The sequence below is a fragment of the Trachypithecus francoisi genome, unplaced genomic scaffold (genome assembly GCF_009764315.1).
Source record: "Trachypithecus francoisi isolate TF-2019V2 unplaced genomic scaffold, Tfra_2.0 Lachesis_group4, whole genome shotgun sequence".
Taxonomy (NCBI): domain Eukaryota; kingdom Metazoa; phylum Chordata; class Mammalia; order Primates; family Cercopithecidae; genus Trachypithecus; species Trachypithecus francoisi.
In genome coordinates this window covers 115,177,325-115,198,260 of record NW_022681469.1, presented here as the reverse complement: position 1 = coordinate 115,198,260, position 20,936 = coordinate 115,177,325, and the positions used below count along the sequence as shown (strand labels likewise).

General features: G+C 53.9%; 2 protein-coding genes across 4 annotated transcripts; both read left to right on the top strand.

Moving 5' to 3' along the window:
- Nucleotides 1–48: 48 nt before the first annotated feature.
- GPC2 (glypican 2) lies at nucleotides 49–8,698 on the top strand. The gene is made up of 10 exons (XM_033192062.1): nucleotides 49–821; nucleotides 1,687–1,845; nucleotides 2,168–2,490; nucleotides 3,787–3,867; nucleotides 4,541–4,703; nucleotides 6,090–6,220; nucleotides 6,381–6,527; nucleotides 6,628–6,767; nucleotides 6,870–7,045; nucleotides 7,811–8,698. Exons 1-10 carry the CDS (start codon nucleotides 656–658, stop codon nucleotides 8,062–8,064), a joined length of 1,740 nt encoding a protein of 579 aa, XP_033047953.1. The 5' UTR covers nucleotides 49–655; the 3' UTR covers nucleotides 8,065–8,698.
- GAL3ST4 (galactose-3-O-sulfotransferase 4) lies at nucleotides 6,908–20,188 on the top strand. Of its 3 annotated transcripts, none has more exons than XM_033192064.1 (4): nucleotides 6,908–7,045; nucleotides 10,983–11,295; nucleotides 11,461–11,764; nucleotides 18,844–20,188. In XM_033192064.1, the coding sequence occupies exons 2-4, from the start codon at nucleotides 11,171–11,173 to the stop codon at nucleotides 19,879–19,881; spliced, it is 1,467 nt and encodes a 488-aa protein (XP_033047955.1). In that variant the 5' UTR covers nucleotides 6,908–7,045; nucleotides 10,983–11,170; the 3' UTR covers nucleotides 19,882–20,188. The 3 variants fall into 3 exon arrangements, with proteins under 3 accessions (XP_033047955.1, XP_033047956.1, XP_033047954.1); XM_033192065.1 differs by lacking the exon at nucleotides 6,908–7,045 and adding an exon at nucleotides 9,162–9,750; XM_033192063.1 differs by lacking the exon at nucleotides 6,908–7,045 and having other exon boundaries at nucleotides 9,162–11,295.
- Nucleotides 20,189–20,936: the final 748 nt, after the last annotated feature.

Sequence of the window (20,936 nt, the reverse complement as noted above, 5' to 3'; positions counted from 1 at the left end):
CTATCGCGAGGCTTGGGAGTGTGCGAGCTGGTGCGCGCCACGTTTGAGTTACGCCGCTCCACAGCCTCGTGTGGCCTTAAGCTCTCAGGCGTGCTGCCCTGTCACGTGGGCTTGGGCACGCGTGCGGTCCGCTTTAGCCCCGCCCCCACCCAGGCCCCACCCCCGCAACCCTCAATCTCCCCCTCCATGGGACGGGTTTCGGACCAGACTCGTAGTAACCCCTTTAATCTGGTTTCTCAATTGCCATAGGCTGGATTCCACCCAGGCCCCGCCTTTTGAACAGGATCGCCACGCCCCCGAGGGAGACCACGCCCCTATTTTACCAACCTCCTCAGTGCCGGCCGGTTCCCGCCCCCCTGCGGAGCTTCTGCGCTACATTGGCTTAATTTCTTCCTTGCCCCCGCCCCTGAAGCCGTCTCCGAGCCATTATTGGCGGGGCCCCGCCTCGGACCCCGCCCCCTGTCCGGCTCCCCGCTCCCATTGTCTCGGCAGATGCCGCCTGGTCCAGCTATCGCGCTCGGTATTCAGTTTTCGGGGATAGCGCTCTTTCTCTGACCCGCGGAGCGGTCCCGCGGCCGAGTACCGGATTCCCGAGTTTGGGAGGCTCTTCTTTCCTCCTTAGGACCCACTTTGCCGTCCCGGGGTGGCTGCAGCTATGTTCGTGCTGCGACCTCTCCTGCTTCTGCTGCTGCCTCTGTGTCCCGGTCCTGGTCCCGGACCCGGGAGCGAGGCAAAGGTCACCCGGAGTTGTGCAGAGACCCGGCAGGTGCTGGGGGCCCGGGGATATAGCTTAAACCTAATCCCTCCCGCCCTGATCTCAGGTGAGGAGAAAGAGGAAGACTAGAGAATTGGGGGTGGGGCGGGGGCGGGGCCTCCTCATCTCACAATAACTCTCTTCCCTTTCAGAGTGACCGTTATACTAATCTTTTCATCCCACAGTAGTGTCTGTTCTCCTCCTGTAACTTCCTTACCGGGATCACAAACATAGCTTAAACCTAATCCCTCCCGCCCTGATCTCAGGTGAGGAGAAAGAGGAAGACTAGAGAATTGGGGGTGGGGACGGGGGCAGGGCCTCCTCATCTCACAATAACTCTCTTCCCTTTCAGAGTGACCGTTATACTAATCTTTTCATCCCACAGTAGTGTCTGTTCTCCTCCTGTAACTTCCTTACCGGGATCACAATAACCCTGCTATGCACAGAATAGAGCTCTTACTCCATCCCCACCCCAGGAATCCCCTCCTCGTAATTAACACCCCCCTATGTGTTTCTTTCTTCACAGCCATGTTCTCCCTGTTTCTGTTAGCCCCTTCTATGAGAATACTTTATTGCTCACCCAGTAACCCCACCCTTCCAAGCCCCTTTCTTCATCCCCTAGAAGCTGTCCTCCCAAGTCCCTCGAGGTCTGGGGTGTGGACGTTGGGGAGGGTTACCTGAGGACACTCTGACCACTGACTTGGCCCTCAGGGCAGCTGTTAAATTGATGATCCCGTGGCTAATGGGAGTGAACTTGGGATGGGTGAGGAGACAATAAGGTGGGGAATAGGGTCAGGTGGGGAAGAGGGTGCAGACAATAGAAAAGAGACCAGGCAGGTAGAAGAGAAGGCATCGTCCCCAGAGAGAGGCGGAAAATGGAAGGAATTTTAGGATATCACTTCCCACCATTCCTTCACATCTCCTCTGTCCAGGTGAGCACCTCCGGGTCTGTCCCCAGGAGTACACCTGCTGTTCCAGTGAGACAGAGCAGAGGCTGATCAGGGAGACTGAGGCCACCTTCCGAAGCCTGGTGGAGGACAGCGGCTCCTTTCTGGTTCACACACTGGCTGCCAGGCACAGAAAATTTGATGGTGAGGACCTGGGGTCCCCAAACTCAGCTTCATAGCTCCTCTCGGCGCTTAGGACCCCAGCAAGCCTCCTGTCCCTACTCCTTACTCCGTCTCTGAAGATTCCATCCCCTCCCAGCCCTGGTTTAGCCCGCCCACCCCCCAGACTCTATCTCCAGGGCCCCGCCCTCCCTCATTCCCTGTCTGCCCCATCTCTGAGAGTTACTCAGTTTCTGATTCACTTGTCTTTTCTCTTCTCTCCCATCCCCTCCTGTCTCTGCCTGTTCACTTTTCTCCCCTTCTCTGGCCTCACCCACCTTCCACCTGTTCCCTGCATTTGCTGCAGAGTTTTTTCTGGAGATGCTCTCGGTAGCCCAGCGCTCTCTGACCCATCTCTTCTCCCACTCCTACGGCCGCCTGTATGCCCAGCACGCTCTCATATTCAATGGCCTGTTCTCTCGGCTGCGAGACTTCTATGGGGAATCTGGTGAGGGGTTGGATGACACCCTGGCGGATTTCTGGGCACAGCTCCTGGAGAGAGTGTTCCCGCTGCTGCACCCACAGTACAGCTTCCCCCCTGACTACCTGCTCTGCCTCTCACGCTTGGCCTCATCTACCGATGGCTCTCTGCAGCCCTTCGGGGACTCACCCCGCCGCCTCCGCCTGCAGGTGAGGGATCCTGAGGTCTGAGCTTCAACCACTTCTGACCTAGTGACCCCTGAACTGTGCACCACTCATCTCCAAACTGGTGTGTTCCAGTCACCTCTGACCTGGTGATCCTCCCATCCTGCATTGAAGCCATTTCTGACCTGGTGATCCCTATCCTGAGCTTTACTTACCACTGCCGGACCCAGTGCCCCTTGGTCTTCTTGAAGCAGATGCTCCCACCCCTGCCACCTCCCATTCTGTGCCCTAGTTTCACACAAACACTCACCTACCCTTAACCTCCAGCCACCTTTGTGCCAACCCCTCCCTAATCCTAACACCTTGACTTCCTCTGGTTCAACTAAACAGGAATTATGTATTCAATATGCAAAAGGCATTTTCTTTTATAGTATCACATTTAGTTGTCATCATCACCCTGCAAGGTGTTTGACGAACGGAGGCAAGATGGCGCAGTTTCGGGTTCTTCACCGTCAACTTTCCCGAGCCTGGGAAAGACACAGGTCGACTGCACAGGCGCAACCCGACCTCCGACGGAGAAAAACCGGAACCCGCCTAGCCACGCCTACTGCCCGCCCCGACCCGCCAATGTCCCGCCCACTGCCCGCCCACTCCCAAGCCCAGGACATAAAAGCCGCTCCCGGTGGGCGCGCGGTGCGCACTTCCTCAGCCCCCACTCCTGTCAGGACTGCAGGAACTCCGCCCGAGAGCTCCACCGGGTGACTCCCCCGGCCTCCCCTGCCAGAGACCGACGGACCTCACCCCTCCCCCACAAAGCTGGCTGACCAAAAAATAAACTTGCAGTTTTGCTCCTAGCCCTGCCTACTCGCTGGTCCTTTAATACTCGCCCTGGTGAGCCTAGAAAGCAAATCGGTTTCCTAGAAAGCAAATCAGTTTCCGAGAAAGCAAATCACAAGGTAGAGAGTCATGCCCTTATTTTACAGATGAGAAAACTGAGGCTCCCAGAGGTTAAGCTTTCCAGCCAGTAAATGGCAGAACCATGGCTCACATCCAGGTCTTCTGGCTTCAAGTTCAGTGTTAGTTCTGATATACAATTTCTCTATCTCTAAGCCCTGTACAACATAATCCCTCCATCTCTTCCCAAGCCTTCCTTTGGTTTTCTTTAAGACTATAATTCCTGTGGGGCTCTTGAACCTGCCTCTCTACCACCCAACACTCGACCCACTTTGAGAGAACCCCACAAACCCAACCCTCACTGCTCTTGATGCAGTCTCTTGGCTCCAGCCTTGACTGACCCATAACACCCTTGTGGTTTTTCTCATCTTCTTTGCCTTCTCCCAGATAACCCGGACCCTGGTGGCTGCCCGAGCCTTTGTGCAGGGCCTGGAGACTGGAAGAAATGTGGTCAGCGAAGCACTTAAGGTTAGAGTGGGCAGAGGCCAGGGAGGGAGAGGCAGAAGTGAGAGAGACCCCACGAGGAAGAATTAGCCACCAGCTGGCAGGACAGGCCTGGGGCTCTGTCTGCCTCCAGGCCCTGGTGTCCCAGGATGAATTAGGAAGGAGGGAGCTGGAGTGAAACCTCCACTGGTCCACGATCCATGATCTCTGACCCCCTCCTCCCCTCTGTGGACCCTTAACCCCCTCAGTCCCCAAGGGCCTGCTCATCTCCATAGCAGTCAGATTGGATACTGCCCCTGCCCAACCCCCCAGGAGCCCTCAATGACTCCACTTCCCTGCTGCTGAAGGCCAGATGCCTGGCTTGGCCTCTGTCACTGCCCATCCTCTACCTGACCTCCCAGCCTCACCTTCTGCCTCCTGACCACCTCCTCCCTCCCCAGCTGTGATGGGCTCACTCTTGTCCTTGAATCTTCCCTCCACCCCTAACTGCCTCTCTAGTTCCACCCCTCCCACGAATCAGTGTCAGCAACCTGGAACCTCCCTCCTCAGATCTGTGACAATCTCACCTGCTGCCACATGGGGTCACCAGCCCTAGGTGTGGGGTGGGGTATGTGATTTCTGTCTGTGCCTGGCACCAAGCCGGGCTGAGAGCAGCCACAATGTTTGTGGAGGACATAGCCCCACTCTCTGCCCCCAGGTGCCGGTGTCTGAAGGCTGCAGCCAGGCTCTGATGCGTCTCATCGGCTGTCCCCTTTGCCGAGGAGTCCCCTCACTTATGCCCTGCCAGGGCTTCTGCCTCAACGTGGTTCGTGGCTGTCTCAGCAGCAGGGGACTTGAGCCTGACTGGGGCAACTATTTGGGTGAGGGGATTCAAGAAAGCCTGGAGCCAGGCATGGTGGCTCACACCTGTAATTACAGCACTTTGAGAGACTGAGAGGCAGGAGGATCACTTGAGGCCAGGAGTTGGAACCCAGCCGGGGCAACATAGCTAGACATCATCTCTACAAAAAGAAAGAAAGAAAGAAGAAAGAAGAAAGAAGAAAGAAAGAAAGAAAGAAAGAAATTAGCCAGACGTGGTAGCGCCCACGCCTGTAGTCCCAGTTACTCCTAAGGCTGAGGCAGGAGGATCACTTGAGGCCAGGAGTTGGAAGCCAGCCTGGGCAATGTAACTAGACCCCATCTCTACCAAAAAAAGAAAAAAATAACTTCTTAGGCATGGTGGCACACATGCCTGTTGTCCCAGTTACTCCAGAGGCTGAGGCAGGAGGCTCCCTTGATCCCAGGAGTTAGAGGCTGCGGTAAGCTATGAGGGTGCCCCTATACTCTAGCCTGGGCGAGAGAGTAAGACCCTGTCTTTTAAAAAATCCTTAAATTGGCCAGGCACGGTGGCTCATGCCTATAATCCTAGCACTTTGGGAGACAGAGGCAGGCGGATCACAAGAACAAGGTCAGGAGTTCGAGACCAGCCTGGCCAATAGGGTAAAATTCTGTCTCTACTGAAAAGAAAAAAAAAAAAAAAAATATATATATATATATATAAATTAGCCGGGCATGATGGCGGGCGCCTGTAGGCTGATGCAGAAGAATTGCTTGAACCCAGGAGGCCGAGGTTGCATGACCCAAGATCACGCCAATGCACTCCATCGAGCCTGGGCGACAGAGGGAGACTCAGTCTCAAAAAAAAAAAAAAAAGCCGGGCGCGGTGGCTCAAGCCTGTAATCCCAGCACTTTGGGAGGCCGAGACGGGCGGATCACGAGGTCAGGAGTTCGAGACCATCCTGGCTAACACAGTGAAACCCCGTCTCTACTAAAAAATACAAAAAAAACTAGCCGGGCGAGGTGGCTGGCGCCTGTTGTCCCAGCTACTTGGGAGGCTGAGGCAGGAGAATGGCGTAAACCCGGGAGGCGGAGCTTGCAGTGAGCTGAGATCTGGCCACTGCACTCCAGCTCAGGCGACAGGGCAAGACTCCGTCTCAAAAAAAAAAAAAAAAAAAAAAAAAAAATCCGAAAATCCTAAAATTTAAATTTAAATTTTAAAAAAGTCTGGAATGGAGGAGGGTCCCGAGTAAGGCTGGGGGTGAACTGGAGAGGGGCTCTAAAGCCAAATTGGGGGAAAACATGAAAGGGAGCTCATGTGAGTTTCCCTGAAACACTCTGATGCTTCTCTAAAGCCCGAGTGAGGATTTTTGTTCCTAGTTCAGTATCACCACTCATCCCATCCTTTCTCTTTCTCTGCCTCCCTTAAGATGGTCTCCTGATCCTGGCTGATAAGCTTCAGGGCCCCTTTTCCTTTGAGCTGGTGGCTAAGTCCATTGGGGTGAAGATCTCGGAGGGTTTGATGTACCTGCAGGAAAACAGTGCGAAGGTGTCCGCCCAGGTACAGGGGAGAGAAGGGTGGAGGTGAGGCCCAGGGCGGGGACGGTGTGGGTGTCAGGGAGACAGTATAGGGGATCTGAGAAGAGACTCTGGGGTCAGAGTGAGGACGCAGTGTGGTTCCCCCCAGGGTGACTGTGTGAGGTCTCTTCCCCGTGCCGCAGGTGTTTCAGGAGTGCGGCCCCCCGCACCCTGTGCGGACCCGCAACCGTCGAGCCCCGCCGCCCCGAGAAGAGGCAGGCCGGCTGTGGTCGATGGTGACCGAGGAGGAGCGGCCCACGACGGCCGCGGGCACCAACCTGCACCGGCTGGTGCGTGGGGTGACCAAGGAGTTGGGGGCGGGAGGGGCGGGGTCGGGGATGGGGATGGGGGTTGCGCTCCAGCTCGCCCCGCCCCTTCTCTCCTGCCCAGGTGTGGGAGCTCCACGAGCGTCTGGCCCGGATGCGGGGCTTCTGGGCCCGGCAGTCCCTGACTGTGTGCGGAGACTCTCGCATGGCAGCGGACGCCTCGCTGGAGGTGGCGCTCTGCTGGACCGGAGCCGGGTGGGGCAGGTGAGCCTCGGGGGCGTGGTGGGGCAGCAGGGGGCGGGGCCGCAGCCGGGAGAGGCGGGGCCGCGCGCACGAGCGAGAGCTTCGGGGCTGCTCTGTTTGCAGGTACTTGCCGCCAGTGGTCGGGGAGTCCCTGGCCGAGCAGGTCAACAACCCCGAGCTCAAGGTGGACACCTCAGGCCCCGATGTCCCGACACGGCGGCGTCGGCTACAGCTCCGGGCGGCCACGGCCAGGATGAAGGCAGCCGCACTGGGACACGACCTGGACGGGCAGGACGCGGGTGAGACCCCGGCATTCCTGAGCCTGAGCCCCGCCCACTGCCCTTAAGCCTCTCCCCTCTCCTGGTAGTTCCCCGTGCTTCTGCTCTTAGCATTCATTCATTCATTAATTCATTCAATGAGTATTTACTGAGGGTTGACTTCAAAGACTGGGGGTAACAGATCAATGAGGGGATCTCTATCCTTTCGGGCCAGTAGGGGAGACACGAAAACATTCTTAGAGAACAGTGGGAAGACCCTTATAATGGGCAAAGGGCAGTGGGAAATGGGGGAGGGGGCAACTTGGGGGAGGCTGGGAAGCCAGGGTGGTGGGTGACATTGGGCTTGCTCCCCAGAGTGGAATTTGCCAGACAGAGAGGCAAGGCACAGACACTTACTGTTTTCTTCTCTTCTTCTGTCTGTCTCTGTCTCTGTCACTCTTCCCCCACCCCTCTTCCTGGCTGCTCTCTGCTTCTCTGTACTTCTGATTTTTCTGGTTTTTCTTGTTATCCTGTCTCCCCATCTGCCTGTCTTTTTTCTCTCTGTCTCATTGTCTCCCATCATGATCTCTCCCCGCTATGTCTGCTGTTGGATCTCTCTCTTTCCCTCTCTCCCTGCCTTCCTGTCACTCATGGTCTTTCTCCTTTACCCAACCCGGCATCCACCCGTGTCTCCCTCTCCCTCTCCCCTGCCTCTCTCTTTCTGTTTTTATCTCAATTTCTTTTTCTTCCTCTGTCTCCCTCTGCCTCTCCCTCCCATCCTGTCTCTGTCCCTCTTCTTCCTTGCAGATGAGGATGCCAGTGGCTCTGGAGGGGGACAGCAGTATGCAGATGACTGGATGGCTGGGGCTGGGGCTCCCCCTGCCCGGCTTCCTCGGCCTCCATACCCTCCTAGAAGGGATGGTTCTGGTGGCAAAGGAGGAGGTGGCAGTGCTCGCTACAACCGGGGCCGGAGCAGGAGTGGGGGGGCATCTATTGGTTTTCACACCCAAACCATCCTCATTCTCTCTGTCTCATCCCTCGCCCTGCTTGGACCTCGATAACAGGGGAGGGGTGCCCTAGCATCAGAAGGGTTCATGGCCCTTTCCCCTACTCCCCCCTCAGCTGGGCCTGGGGAGGAGTCGAAGGGGGCTGCAGAGAAGGTAGAGAAGGGACTTTGCAGGTGAATGGCTGGGGCCCCAAATCCAGGAGATTTTCATCAGAGGTGGGTGGGTGTTCACAATATTTATTTTTTCATTTGGTAATGGGAGGGGGACCTGGGGTATTTATTTAGGAGGCAATGTGGTTTCCTTAGAGAGTATAATCTCCAGCCCTCTAAGGCTGGGGCTGGTGATCAGCTCCAACAGAGAAATGAGGAGTTTAGAGTTGCAGCTGGGGAAGGGGTTTGAAGGAAGCTGGAAGTCGGGAGGGGTGGGGGCATCTGGTCTCAGAAATGGACAAAGCTGGATGCTGACAGGGTGTGGGGCAGGGGACTGGGGGTGCTTGAGTAGGATGTGAGGCTTCATGGGCTTGGGTTCTGTTGAGTTTTTTCAGTATCAATTTCTTAAACCAAAATTTAAAAAAGACAACGTGGGGGGGTGCTCATCTCGTGACCTCTGCCACCCACATCCTTCACAAACTCCATGTTTCAGTGTTTGAGTCTGTGTTTATTCTGTAAATAAATGGTAATGTATTGGACCCCATGTGTGGCTTCTGTGCTGTCACTGTCAGTGCCTGAGCCCTGGCCCCCAGCAGAGGTCTTAGAGCCTCTCTGACCGGCTCATTTTCTGCCAGCTTTTCACCTCCCTTGGCACCTCTCCCCCAGGAGGCGGGTCTAGGGAATAATCCCTGATCTCCCACCCTCTGGGCCTCTGAGCATCTTCGTTTGTACAACAGGGAGAATTGTGGGGACCAAATAGAATCTGTGTGAAAAAGCACCTTGTCACCTGCAAAATGCTCTTTGAACATGAGGCTTTTTTTTTTTTTTTTTTTGAGACGGAGTCTCACTGTTGTTGCGAGGGTGGAGTGCAATGGTGCGATCTTGGTTCACTGCAACCTCCCTCCGCCTCCCCAGTTCAAATGATTCTCCTGCCTTAGCCTCCTGAGTAGCTGGGATTACAGGCGCCTGCCACCACACCCAGCTAATTTTTGTATCTTTAGTAGAGATGGGGTTTCACCATGTTGGCCAGGCTGATCTCGAACTCCTGACCTCAAGCAATCCGCCAGCCGCAGCCTTCCAAAGTGCTGGGATTACAGGCGTGAGCCACCACGCCCGGCCACGAGGCATTATTAAGGTGACCACATCACTGTCCCCTGCCTTCAAGATGGGAGGCCTTGTTCTCTGAGCATCAGTCTCTGGCTACCTTGCCACGTCTTTGACAATGTCTGCTTTCAAATATCACGTTCTTCCTTCCTTCTTTCTTTCTGCCGCCTGAATGAATCTTTTGTTCTGCGGCAAGCCAAGAGAAAATGGTAGGATTGATTCCCAAGTGTGAAAGGGGGGTGGAAGTGGTGTCTTCCAAGGGGAGTCTGGGTGCCCTGCCAGAGAGGGGAAGATGCAGCGGGGGAGAGACCTAGAACTGCAGTCAAAGCTACAGCAGCTGCTGGGGCTGGCGGGACAAAGGGAGGAGGGAGGAGCCTGGGCGCTGAGAAAGTTCTTGGGGAAAGTTGAGCTGAGCCAAGAGTCGGGCGGTGGCTGGGGAGGGCGGGAGGGCCCGGCCCGATTTCCCTTGCTGCTCCCTTGTGGCCTGGTGAGTGGGAAGTGAAACCAAGGATAGGACCAGTAGAAGGACCTTCTAATTTATGGGAGGAGACGTGAGGGGTTCATGCGACCCTGGCAGGGGCAACTGACTGGGCAGTCACCAAAGCTGGAGGGGACAGAGGGCTGGGATCTCCAGTCATGGGAAGGGAGAGATGGATGGAAGGAAATGAAGGGCTCTGGGTAGGGGAGACGCAGCTGGACCCCAGGGGCTGTGATTGGGGAGGGAATTGAGGAGTGATGCCAGAGGGGGCGGGTCTCCGGGAGTAAAAGTGTGGCTTCTCTCTGCCTGGGGTTACCCCTGGCTCATCGGAGCAGGGAGCTGTCGGGGCTTGTTGGAGGGGGCTGTGGTCCTTGATCGTGAGTTGTAATCTGAAGGGGTGGGGCTGGACACCTGGTTGATTAGGACGCTCAGGCTTGAGAAGGAATTCTACAGTTAGTATTTGTGCCATTCTCTGTATCTTTGTGTTATAGTCTCTCTGTCTCTCTCTCTCTCTCTCTCTCTCTCTCTCTCTCTCTCTCTCTCTCTCTCTCTCTGTCTCCCTCTCCAGCCCCACCCTTTCAGTCTCCTCTGGGTGCACTGATAAGGTTGGAAAGTGGCATGGTAGGTTAAGTCCGGGGATCTGGGCTTCACAAGTAGCTACACGTCTCCCCCAGCCCCTGTCGCACATGGGGGTCTGCCCCGTGCTGAGACAGAGGAAAAAGAGGTGCGGGAATTTAGAACACAGTGGCTCTTGCCCATTGCAATGCCACTCCTGGAAGTCCAACCTCCCTTCCTCCTGCCTGGGTTCATCCACCTGTGTCCTGTCTGATCCTCATTCCCACCGTATGGCTTCCCTTCCTGGCCCTGGGATAGGGCTCTTCATCCCCATCTGTGACAGCCAGAGGGGCTCAGGAGGAAGCCAGGGTTCCGACCATGGTCTGACCCGACTGTCTTAATGAGCTGATTGGTCTGATCTCTCTCTTGCTGGCTGTTTCATTCATGAGCTGGGGCTTTTTCTCTCCTTCCCTTCTAAGTCCTCGAGGCTCAGGAACAACTGTAGGTGGGGAGCTGGGGGAATTGGAGATAAGAAAGTGATAGAGCAGAGGGAGTAGCTGTGGGGCCACCTAGGAGAGTCTGGGTGTAGACCGCATTCCCGGCCACTCCCCTTCCCTGAACCAGGAGAAGGCTCACTCTGCCTCTCTCCTTAGACTTCCCTTCTTCCCCCCTCATTTCCCTCCTAGACGCTGACAGAGGCAAAAATCTGCTAACTCAGGGGGCAGACTCAACCAAGACTGCAAACAGGCCTGGGGAATGACCCCCCGATCTGCAACCGGCGCCTTCCGCGGCTGCACGGCTTTCTCCAGCTGTCTCTGCCCCTGTTCCTGGCCCTGGCTCCATCCCTCTCTCATCTCACCCTTCCCTGTGCCACATGGGCCCTCTGTCTCCTGCCAGGACGCTGCGGCTCTGGGGACCTCGGAGCCTGGGGGTGGCTCTGGGAGTCTTCATGACCATTGGCTTTGCACTCCAGCTCTTGGGAGGGCCCTTCCAGAGGAGGTAAGTTCCCACTTTGCCCCAACTCCTTCTAGATGCCCCACACTTGCTCTTCCCCATCCCGCCTGGGGCTGGTGACTCTTAGGGACTCAGAAGCCTCCATGCCCTCTGTCCCTTCCACCCATTTGCTGCTGAGGGACAGGACACTCCCCCTACATCTCTTCCCAGGCTACCAGGGCCACAGCTCCGACAGCCCTCGGCTCCATCTCTACAACCAGCCCTTCCGTCCTGCGCACCCCGGCAGCGACTCGTGTTCCTGAAGACGCATAAATCTGGGAGCAGCTCTGTGCTGAGCCTGCTTCACCGCTACGGGGACAGGCACGGGCTGCGCTTCGCCCTCCCTGCCCGCTACCAGTTTGGCTACCCAAGGCTCTTCCAGGCCTCAAGGGTAAAAGGCTACCGCCCCCAGACTGGAGGCACCCAGATCCCCTTCCACATCCTCTGTCACCACATGAGGTTCAACCTGAAAGAGGTAAGGAGTGTCGCAGGGGTGGGAGGTGGCTGGGGAGGGCGGGAGGGCCCGGCCCGATTTCCCTTGCTGCTCCCCTTGTGGCCTGGTGAATGGGAAGTGAAACCAAGGATAGGACCAGTAGAAGGACCTTCTAATTTATGGGAGGAGACGTGAGGGCAAGAGATGGGCTCAGGCTGATACCACCAAGGGAGGGGGCCCAGACTTGAGGGCTCCCCAGGCATCATCTCACCCTAAAGTTGGACACAGGGGCCACAAAAGTGGGGATCCCTGCCATCCTCTCTACAGGTGTCCCTTCCCCCGAAGTTTCTGGGAGCCCAAGTCCTCCCCTCTTCCTTCTCTCTCTGGCGCTTACTACAGTCTCTCACTTTCACCAATGTATTTCCCTGGCATCAGTGCCCTGCCAACTCTGAGCCCCCAACTCTCCCTCCAGGTGCCCCTTACCCTTCTTTTTTTTTATTTCTTGGAAGACAGGGTCTTGCTCTGTTGCCCAGGCTGGAGTGCCGGGGCACAATCATAGCTCTTGACTTCCCAGGCTCAAGGGATCCTCCCACCTCAGCCTCCTGAGTAGCTAGGGCTAAGGCATGTGCCACTACACATGGCTACTTTTTAATTTTTTTGTAGAGATGGGGTCTTGCTATGTTGCCCAGACTGATCTCAAATTCCTGAGCTTAAATAAATAAATAAATACTCCTGGGCTCAAGCCATCTGCTCACCTTGACCTCCCAAAGGGCTGGGATTACAGGAGTGAGCTTGCCCAGCCTCTGTGTGTGTGTGTGTGAGAGAGAGAGAGAGAGAGAAAGAGAGAGACAGGGTCTCACTCTGTCATCTAGGCTAGAATGCAGTGGTACAATTATAGCTCACTGCAACTTCAAACTCCTGGGCTCAAGCAATCCTCTCACCTCAGCCTCCCAACTAGCTGTAACTACAAGTGCACGCCACCACACCTGGCTAACTTTTTTTATTTTTTGTAGAGATGGGGTCTCACTATGTTGCCCAGGCTGGCCTCAAACAATCCTCCCACCTCAGCCTCGCAAGTACCTAGGACAACACGCCCCTTCCCTTTCTTAGCCTCCCTTCCACTGTCACACCAGGGCCCCAGCTCCCCCACTGCCTTCTGACTTGTCTTCTTCAACCTCCTCACCATGTCTGCCACATTTTGAGGATCAGCTGTACGTTTAGCCCGGGGCTAAGCCCAGCACTTTGGGAAACCAAGGTGGGCAGATCACCTGAGGTCAGCTAAGAATAGCTGGGTGGAAGCCCAGTCCTGACCTCCAGGAACTTCTATTCTAATGGGGGAGAGAAGAACATACACATTCACATACTCAGACACACACAGGAAGCTGAGGGCTCCTCTAGGAAGAAAATCAATGTGTAATTGAAACATACAGGGAAGAAACTAAACTGAGTATTTACCAATGCTGAATACTAATCTTCCCATCACCTTGCCAGGAAGGCATTTTAAGTGTCTCCATTACACATATGTGGAGTTCGAGTCTCAGGGAGGTGAAGAGACTTTCACAGTTAGAAAATGGCACCCAGTAGCCACAGTGGCTCACGCTTATAATCCCAGCACTTTAGGAGGCTGAGGCGGAGAATCACTTGAACCCAGCAGTTTGAGACCAGCCTGCCCAATATAGCGAGACCCCACCTGTATAAAAAAATTAAAACATCAGCCAGGTGTGGTAATGCATGCCTGTAGTCTCGGCTACTCAGGAGGCTGAAGCAGGAGGATTGCTTGAGCCCAGGAGTTGGAGGCTGCAGTGAGATATGGTTGTGCAACTGCACACCAACCTGGGTGACAAAGCAAGATCCTATTGCTAAAAACATAAAGATTAAGGCCAGGCATGGTGGCTCATGCCTGTGATCTTCACACTTTGGGAGACTGAGGCAGGAGAATCACTTGAGTCCAGGAGTTCAAAAGTAGCCTGGGCAACATAGCAGACTCCGTCTCTACAAAAAGATAAACATAAATAAAAATAGCTGAGGGCAGTGGTGTATGCCTGAAGTCCCAGCTACTCAGGAGGCTGAAGTGGGAGGACCACTTGAGCAAAGGGAGTCGAGGCTGCAGTGAGCCAAGATCATGCCACTGTACACCAACCTGGTGGCAGAATAAGACCCTGTCTTGAAAGATAAATAAGGCCGGGCGCGGTGGCTCAAGCCTGTAATCTCAGCACTTTGGGAGGCCGAGACGGGCGGATCTCGAGGTCAGGAGATCAAGACCATCCTGGCTAACACGGTGAAACCCCGTCTCTACTAAAAAATACAAAAAACGGCTGGGCGCGGTGGCTCAAGCCTGTAATCCCAGCACTTTGGGAGGCCGAGACGGGCGAATCACGAGGTCAGGAGTTCGAGACCATCCTGGCTAACACGGTGAAACCCCGTCTCTACTAAAAAATACAGAAAAGCTAGCCGGGCGAGGTGGCTGGCGCCTGTAGTCCCAGCTACTCGGGAGGCTGAGGCAGGAGAATGGCGTAAACCCGGGAGGCGGAGCTTGCAGTGAGCTGAGATCCGGCCACTGCACTCCAGGCCGGGCGACAGAGCGAGACTCCGTCTCAAAAAAAAAAAAATAAAATAAAAAAAAAATAAAAATAAAAATAAAAAATACAAAAAACTAGCCGGGCGATGTGGCGGGCGCCTGTAGTCCCAGCTACTTGGGAGGCTGAGGCAGGAGAATGGCGTAAACCCAGGAGGCGGAGCTTGCAGTGAGCTGAGATCTGGCCACTGCACTCCAGCCTGGGCGGCAGAGTGAGACTCCATCTCAAAAAAAAAAAAAAAAAAGATAAATAAATAGGCTGGGCACGGTGGCTCACACCTGTAATCCCAGCACTTTGGTAGACCAAGGTGGGCAGATCACGTGAGGTCACAAGTTCGAGACCAGCCTGGCCAACATGGTGAACCCCCGTCTCTATTAAAAATGCAAAAATTAGCCGGGTGTGGTGGTGCATGCCCGTAATCCCAGCTACTCGGGAGGCTGGAGCAGGAGAATTGCTTGAACCTGGGAGGCAGAGGTTGCAGTGAGCTGAGATCGTGCCACTGCGCACCAGCCTGGGCAACAGAGTGAGACTCCGTTTCACAAAAGAAAAAAAAAAAAGGAAAGAAAGATAAATAAATAAATAAAATTGAAAATGAAAGTGACAGAGCTGGAAGTTGAGCCCAGGTCCATGCACTCCAAAGTCAAGGCTCCTTCCGAGGCTTGTGTGTGCGTTTGTATCTGGAATGGTGAGAAGAGTATTCACCAAAGAGGTGAGGCTTTCTGGAGAGGGGGGTTTATTTTACTTTATTATTTAATTTTGATGTTATTTATTTATTTATTTTGAGAGAGAGTCTTGCTCTTTTCCCCAGGCTGGAGTGCAGCAGTGCCACCTCAGCTCACTGCAACCTGTGCCTCCTGGGTTCAAGCAATTCTCGTGCCTCCCAAGTAGCTGGGACTACAGGCACCCGCCACCACACCTGGCTAATTTTTGTACTTTTAGTAGGGATGTGGTTTCGCCATGTTGACCAGGCTGGTCTCAAACTCCTGACCTCAAATGATCTGCCCGCCTCGGCCTCCCAAAGTGCTGGGATTCCAGGTGTGAGCCACCGTGCCCAGCCGAGAGTGGGGGGTTTTAAAGGAAAAGGTGGATGTGGCTTGTGGTGAGGACAGCATGAGGCATTCTTAGAGGGAGCAAAACACCAGCAAGGACATGGTGGGGTGCATGTGTGTATGTGCATATAAGAAGGAGAACGTCTGTACTGGGGTGGAAGTTCTGCAGGGGCTGCAAAGTTACCCTTGTTGAAGCTGGAGCTGGAGACACTAGCTGAGGACATGGGCATGCTCTAATGGGCAGCGAAAGGCCACTGGCAGGAGTGAGGCAATGACAGTGACTTTTGAGGTAGGTTTCTCCAGAGGCTAGGATGATGGCCTTCATTGACACCAGCATTCACTGAGTATCTACCATGTTCCAGACACTTGCACATTCTTCCAGGTAAGTGTTACCCAGTTACTCAGATTTCTAGATGGAGGAATGATGGCTCTGGAACCTTCGATAACCCTCCCAAAGTCACAGAATTAGTAAATGGCAGAGTGAGATTTTATTCCAGGCAAATGCCAAAGACTGTTTTCTTCACTTTCCCCTCTGCCTTCAAAGAGACCTGCAGGGCCAGGCATGGTGGCCCATGCCTGTGATCCGAGTGCTTTTGCATGCTAAGGTGGGAGGATTACTTGAGCCCATGAGTTCGAGGCCAATCTGGGCAACATAGCAAGACCCCATCCCTACAAAAAAATTAAGAATTAACAGGGTATGTTGGTGTGTGCCTGTAGTCCCAGCTACTCAGGAGGCTGAGTTTGGGGAATCCCTTGAGCCCAGGAGTTTTCAAGGCTGCAGTGAGCTATGATATGCTGCCTAGGTGATAGAGCAAGAAAACACTGTCTCTTAAAAAATAATAATAAGAGGCCGAATGTGGTGGCTCACGCCTGTAATCCCAGAACTTTGGGAGGCCGAGGTGGGTGGATCACAACGACAGGAGATCAAGACCATCCTGGTTAACACAGTGAAACCCCGTCTCTACTAAACAAAATACAAAAAATTAGCCGGGCGTGGTGGCAGGCGCCTGTAGTCCCAGCTACTCAGGAGGCTGAGGCAGGACAATGGTGTGAACCCTGGAGGTGGAGCTTGCAGTGAGCCGAGATCGCGCCACTGCACTCCAGCTTGGGCGACAGAGCGAGACTCCATCTCGAAGAAGAAGAAGAAGAAGAAAGAAAAGAAGAAGAAGAAGGAGAAGGAGAAGGAGAAGGAGAAGGAGAAGGAGAAGGAGAAGGAGAAGAGAAGGAGAAGGAGAAAAACACTGAAAAGTTTTATTTGAAAAATACTCATTTCCTGTCCGCACCCCCCCCCGCCAAAAAAAAAAGAGCGTTCACAGGCTGCTATTCAGGTGTGCCATATTTGCAGAGCCGATTGAGGGACACCATGACAGAAGTCAGATTCAATGATGGAAGTCATTTTTGGAGGCAGAAACCCTTTAAGGAGACCAGGAGCTAGGTTCTGACCTGCATCAGCCTGCAGAGCCACGTTAGGGTGTGGTGCAGCCTGATTTCCACCTTCCTTCTTGCAGAATGGTGGAATCACATGTCCCAGCCCTCAGGGCAGCATCCTACCAGGCAGCGGTGGCTTCCCGGTGCCCCGGCCCAGGGTGTCTTTTGCCCCCTGGGATGCCCAGGAGTCCCTGAAGTGCTTTACCCCTCAGTGATTCTGGGCCTGGCCTGCCCACCTGCTGCCTATGCCTGAGATGGCATTATAGTTGCTCCTTTGCTGCCAGTGATGCCCCCTCCCAGGCACTCAACAGGTTTTTGCTGGAGAAATGAGTACAAATGTTGGTTTCTAGAGGTTTTACTGATCAAGGCAGACAGAAATGCCCAAGGAAATTAATGTTCTCCAGGAGTTTCCTATCCTCCAGGTTTCCCTCCCTCCCTTCTTTCTCTTTTTTCTTTTTCTTTTTTTCCTTTCCTTTCCCTCCCCTCCCCTCCCCTTAAAAATTAGTGCCTAGCTAATTTTTAAGTTCTGGGATACATGTGCAGAATATGCAGGTTTGTTACATAGGTATACATGTGCCATGGTGGTTTGCTGTACCTATCAACCCGTCATCTAGATTTTAAGCCCTGCATGCATTAGGCATCCACCCTAATGCTCTCTCTCTTCCTTTGCTCCCCACCCCCTGACAAGCCCCTCCCCTCCCCTTCCCCTCCCTTTACTCCCCTCCCCTCCCTTCCTCTTCCGTTCTCTCCTTCCCCCTCTTGCTCTGGCTCTCTTTCTTTCTTTCTTTTTTTTGAGACAGAGTCTCACTTTATTGCCCAGGCTGGAGTGCAGTGGCACGATCTCGGCTCACTGCAACCTCTGCCACCCAGCTTCAAGTGATTTTCCTACCTCAGCCTCCCGAGTAACTGGGATTACAGGCACCTGCCACTGCGCCCAGCTAATTTTTTGTAGTTTTAGTAGAGACGGGGATTTCACCATCTTGGCCAGGCTAGTCTTGAACTCCTGACCTTGTGATCCACTTGCCTCAGTCTCCCAAACTGATGGGATTACAGGTGTGAGTCACTGCACCCGGCCCCTTTCTTTCAAGGCAGAGTCTTGCTGTGTTGTTCAGGCTTGTATTGAACTCCTGGACTCAAGCAATCCTACTACCTCAGCCTCTTAAGTAGCTGGGACTACAGGTGTGTGCCAGGATACCCTGCTAATTTATTTTTATTTTACTTTAAGTTCTGGGATATATGTGCAGAACACGTAGGTTTGTTACATAGGTACACATGTGCCAAGGTGGTTTGCTGCACTGATCAACCCGTCATCTAGGTTTTAAGCCCTGCATGCATTAGGTATTCATCTGAATGCTCTCCTTCCCCTTACTTCCCACCCCGACAGGCCCCAGTTTGTGTTGTTCCCCTCCCTGTGTCCATGTGTTCTCACTGTTCAACTCCCACTTACTTATGAGTGAGAACACGTAGTGTTTGGTTTTCTGTTCCTGTGTCAGTTTGCTGGAGTAGGTTAGTTTGCTGAGCATGATGATGGCTTCCAGCTTCATCCATGCACCTGCAAAGGACATTATCTCATTCCTTTTTATGGCTGCATAGTATTCCATGGTGTATATGTGCCACATTTTCTTTATCCAGTCTATCATTGATTGCCCTGCTAATTTTTTTAGTTTTATTTTTGTAGAGGCAGGGTCTCGCTATGTTGTCCAGGCTGGCCTCAGCAACATAGCAATGCTCAAGCCATACTCCTGCCTCAGCCTCCCGAGTAGCTGGGTCTACAGGCACACAAAACATGCCTGGCTCCATCCTCCAGGTTTCTTTGTATGTTTTATCTCATGTATCTTTCATAATCACTTGAGAAAGTATGATTATCCCCATATTGCAGATAAGCATATTGAGGCTCAGAGATGTTAAGTAACTTGCCACGCAACAAGTGATGGAAGCTGGGGATTCCTAGCAGAGCTGGGAGAAAGAGGTTTGAGGAGGCTGGGTCAGTGGACACATGGCTTGTGCATACTTATGCATACCTTCTCCCCAGCCCAATTCTCTCTCTTGTGTCTTCTCTCCTCTGCAGGTACTTCAGGTCATGCCTTCTGACAGCTTCTTTTTTTCCATTGTCCGAGACCCAGCGGCTCTGGCTCGCTCTGCCTTCTCCTATTATAAATCCACCTCATCAGCCTTCCGCAAGTCACCATCCTTGGCTGCCTTCCTAGCCAATCCTCGAGCCTTCTACAGGCCTGGGGCCCGTGGGGACCACTACGCTCGCAACTTACTATGGTTTGACTTTGGCCTGCCCTTTCCCCCAGAGAAGAGGGCCAAGAGAGGGAGTCTTCATCCCCCCAGAGACCCCGACCCCCGACAGCTGCAGGTGCAGGTCTTGCCTTCTGGTGCTGGCCCTCGAGCCCAAACCCTCAATCCCAATGCCCTCATCCATCCTGTTTCCACTGTTGCTGATCATCGCAGCCAGATATCAAGCCCTGCCTCTTTCGATTTGGGGTCTTCATCCTTCATCCAGTGGGGTCTGGCCTGGCTGGACTCTGTCTTTGACCTGGTCATGGTGGCTGAGTACTTCGATGAGTCATTGGTTCTGCTGGCAGATGCCCTGTGCTGGGGTCTAGATGATGTGGTGGGCTTCATGCACAATGCCCAGGCTGGACGTAAGCAGGGCCTCAGCACTGTCAGCAACAGTGGACTGACTGCAGAGGACCGGCAGCTGACTGCACGGGCCCGAGCCTGGAACAACCTGGACTGGGCTCTGTATGTCCACTTCAACCGCAGTCTCTGGGCACGGATAGAGAAATACGGCCAGCGCCGGCTGCAGACAGCTGTGGCCGAGCTCCGGGCTCGCCGAGAGGCCCTAGCCAAACACTGTCTGGCAGGGGGTGAGGCTTCTGACCCCAAATACATCACTGATCGCCGATTCCGCCCCTTCCAGTTTGGGTCAGCTAAGGTTTTGGGCTATATACTTCGGAGTGGATTGAGCCCTCAGGACCAAGAGGAGTGTGAGCGCTTGGCTACCCCTGAGCTCCAGTATAAGGACAAGCTGGATGCCAAGCAGTTCCCCCCTACTGTCTCACTGCCCCTCAAGACTTCAAGGCCACTTTCCCCATAGACATCAGACTACAGATTTAGGTGGAAGAGCAGCCATGTTTGAAGGGCACATGTGATGAGTGGGGAGCAGCAAGATGCCACTTCTGCATCTCCCAGAGGGGATGAGTCTTTGTCCTGATGCAAGCGCCCTCTTTGCTGGGCTCCCAACAGTGCTTTCCTCCTTTACCCTCTACTCATTTTGTTCTTTCTCCCCGATTTTTATTGTTATTTTTATTTTTTTTTTGAGATGGAGTCTCGCTCTGTCCCCCAAGCTGGAGTGCAGTGGCATGATCTCGGCTCACTGAAACCTCTGCCTTACGGGTTCAAGCGATTCTCCTGCCTCAGCATCCAGAGTAGCTAGGATTACAGACGTGTGCCACCATACCCGGCTAATTTTTTTTTTTTGAGACGGAGTCTCGCTCTGTTGCCCAGCTGGAGTGCAATGGTGCCATCTTGACTCACTGCAACCTCCGCCTCCCAGGTTCAAGTGATTCTCCTGCCTCAGCCTCCCAAGTAGCTGGGACTACAGGCGTGCACCACCATGCCCGGCTAATTTTTTAATTTTTAGTAGAGATGGGGGTTTCACCATGCTGGCCAGGCTGGTCTCGAACTCCTGACCTTGTGATCCGTCCGCCTCAGCCTCCCAAAGTGCTGGGATTACAGGCGTGAGCCACCGCACCCGGCCTAATTTTTATATTTTTAGTAGAGACAGGGTTTCAACATGTTGGTCAGGCTGGTCTTGTACTCCTCACCTCAGGTGATCCACAGGCCTCTGCCTCCCAAAGTTCTGCCATTACAGGTGTGAGCCACTACGCCTGGCTTCCCCTTCCCCTTTCTTGCCCCAAGGCAGATCCACATCACCAAAGCTCCATAGGGGGGCAAAAGATGGAGTGAGCCACAGAAAGTTTGGGGCGTGGTGAGTTGGAATGATATGTCCATTTCTTTATGAAATATTTGCTACTAGACTGTTCATTTCTCTCTGAAATATTGGTTGAATGAATAAATAATTTGAAACTTCTACTTGATTTATGGAGGGTGGAAAGGGGAGGGATGGAGAATCTTCCTGGAAGAAGTGGT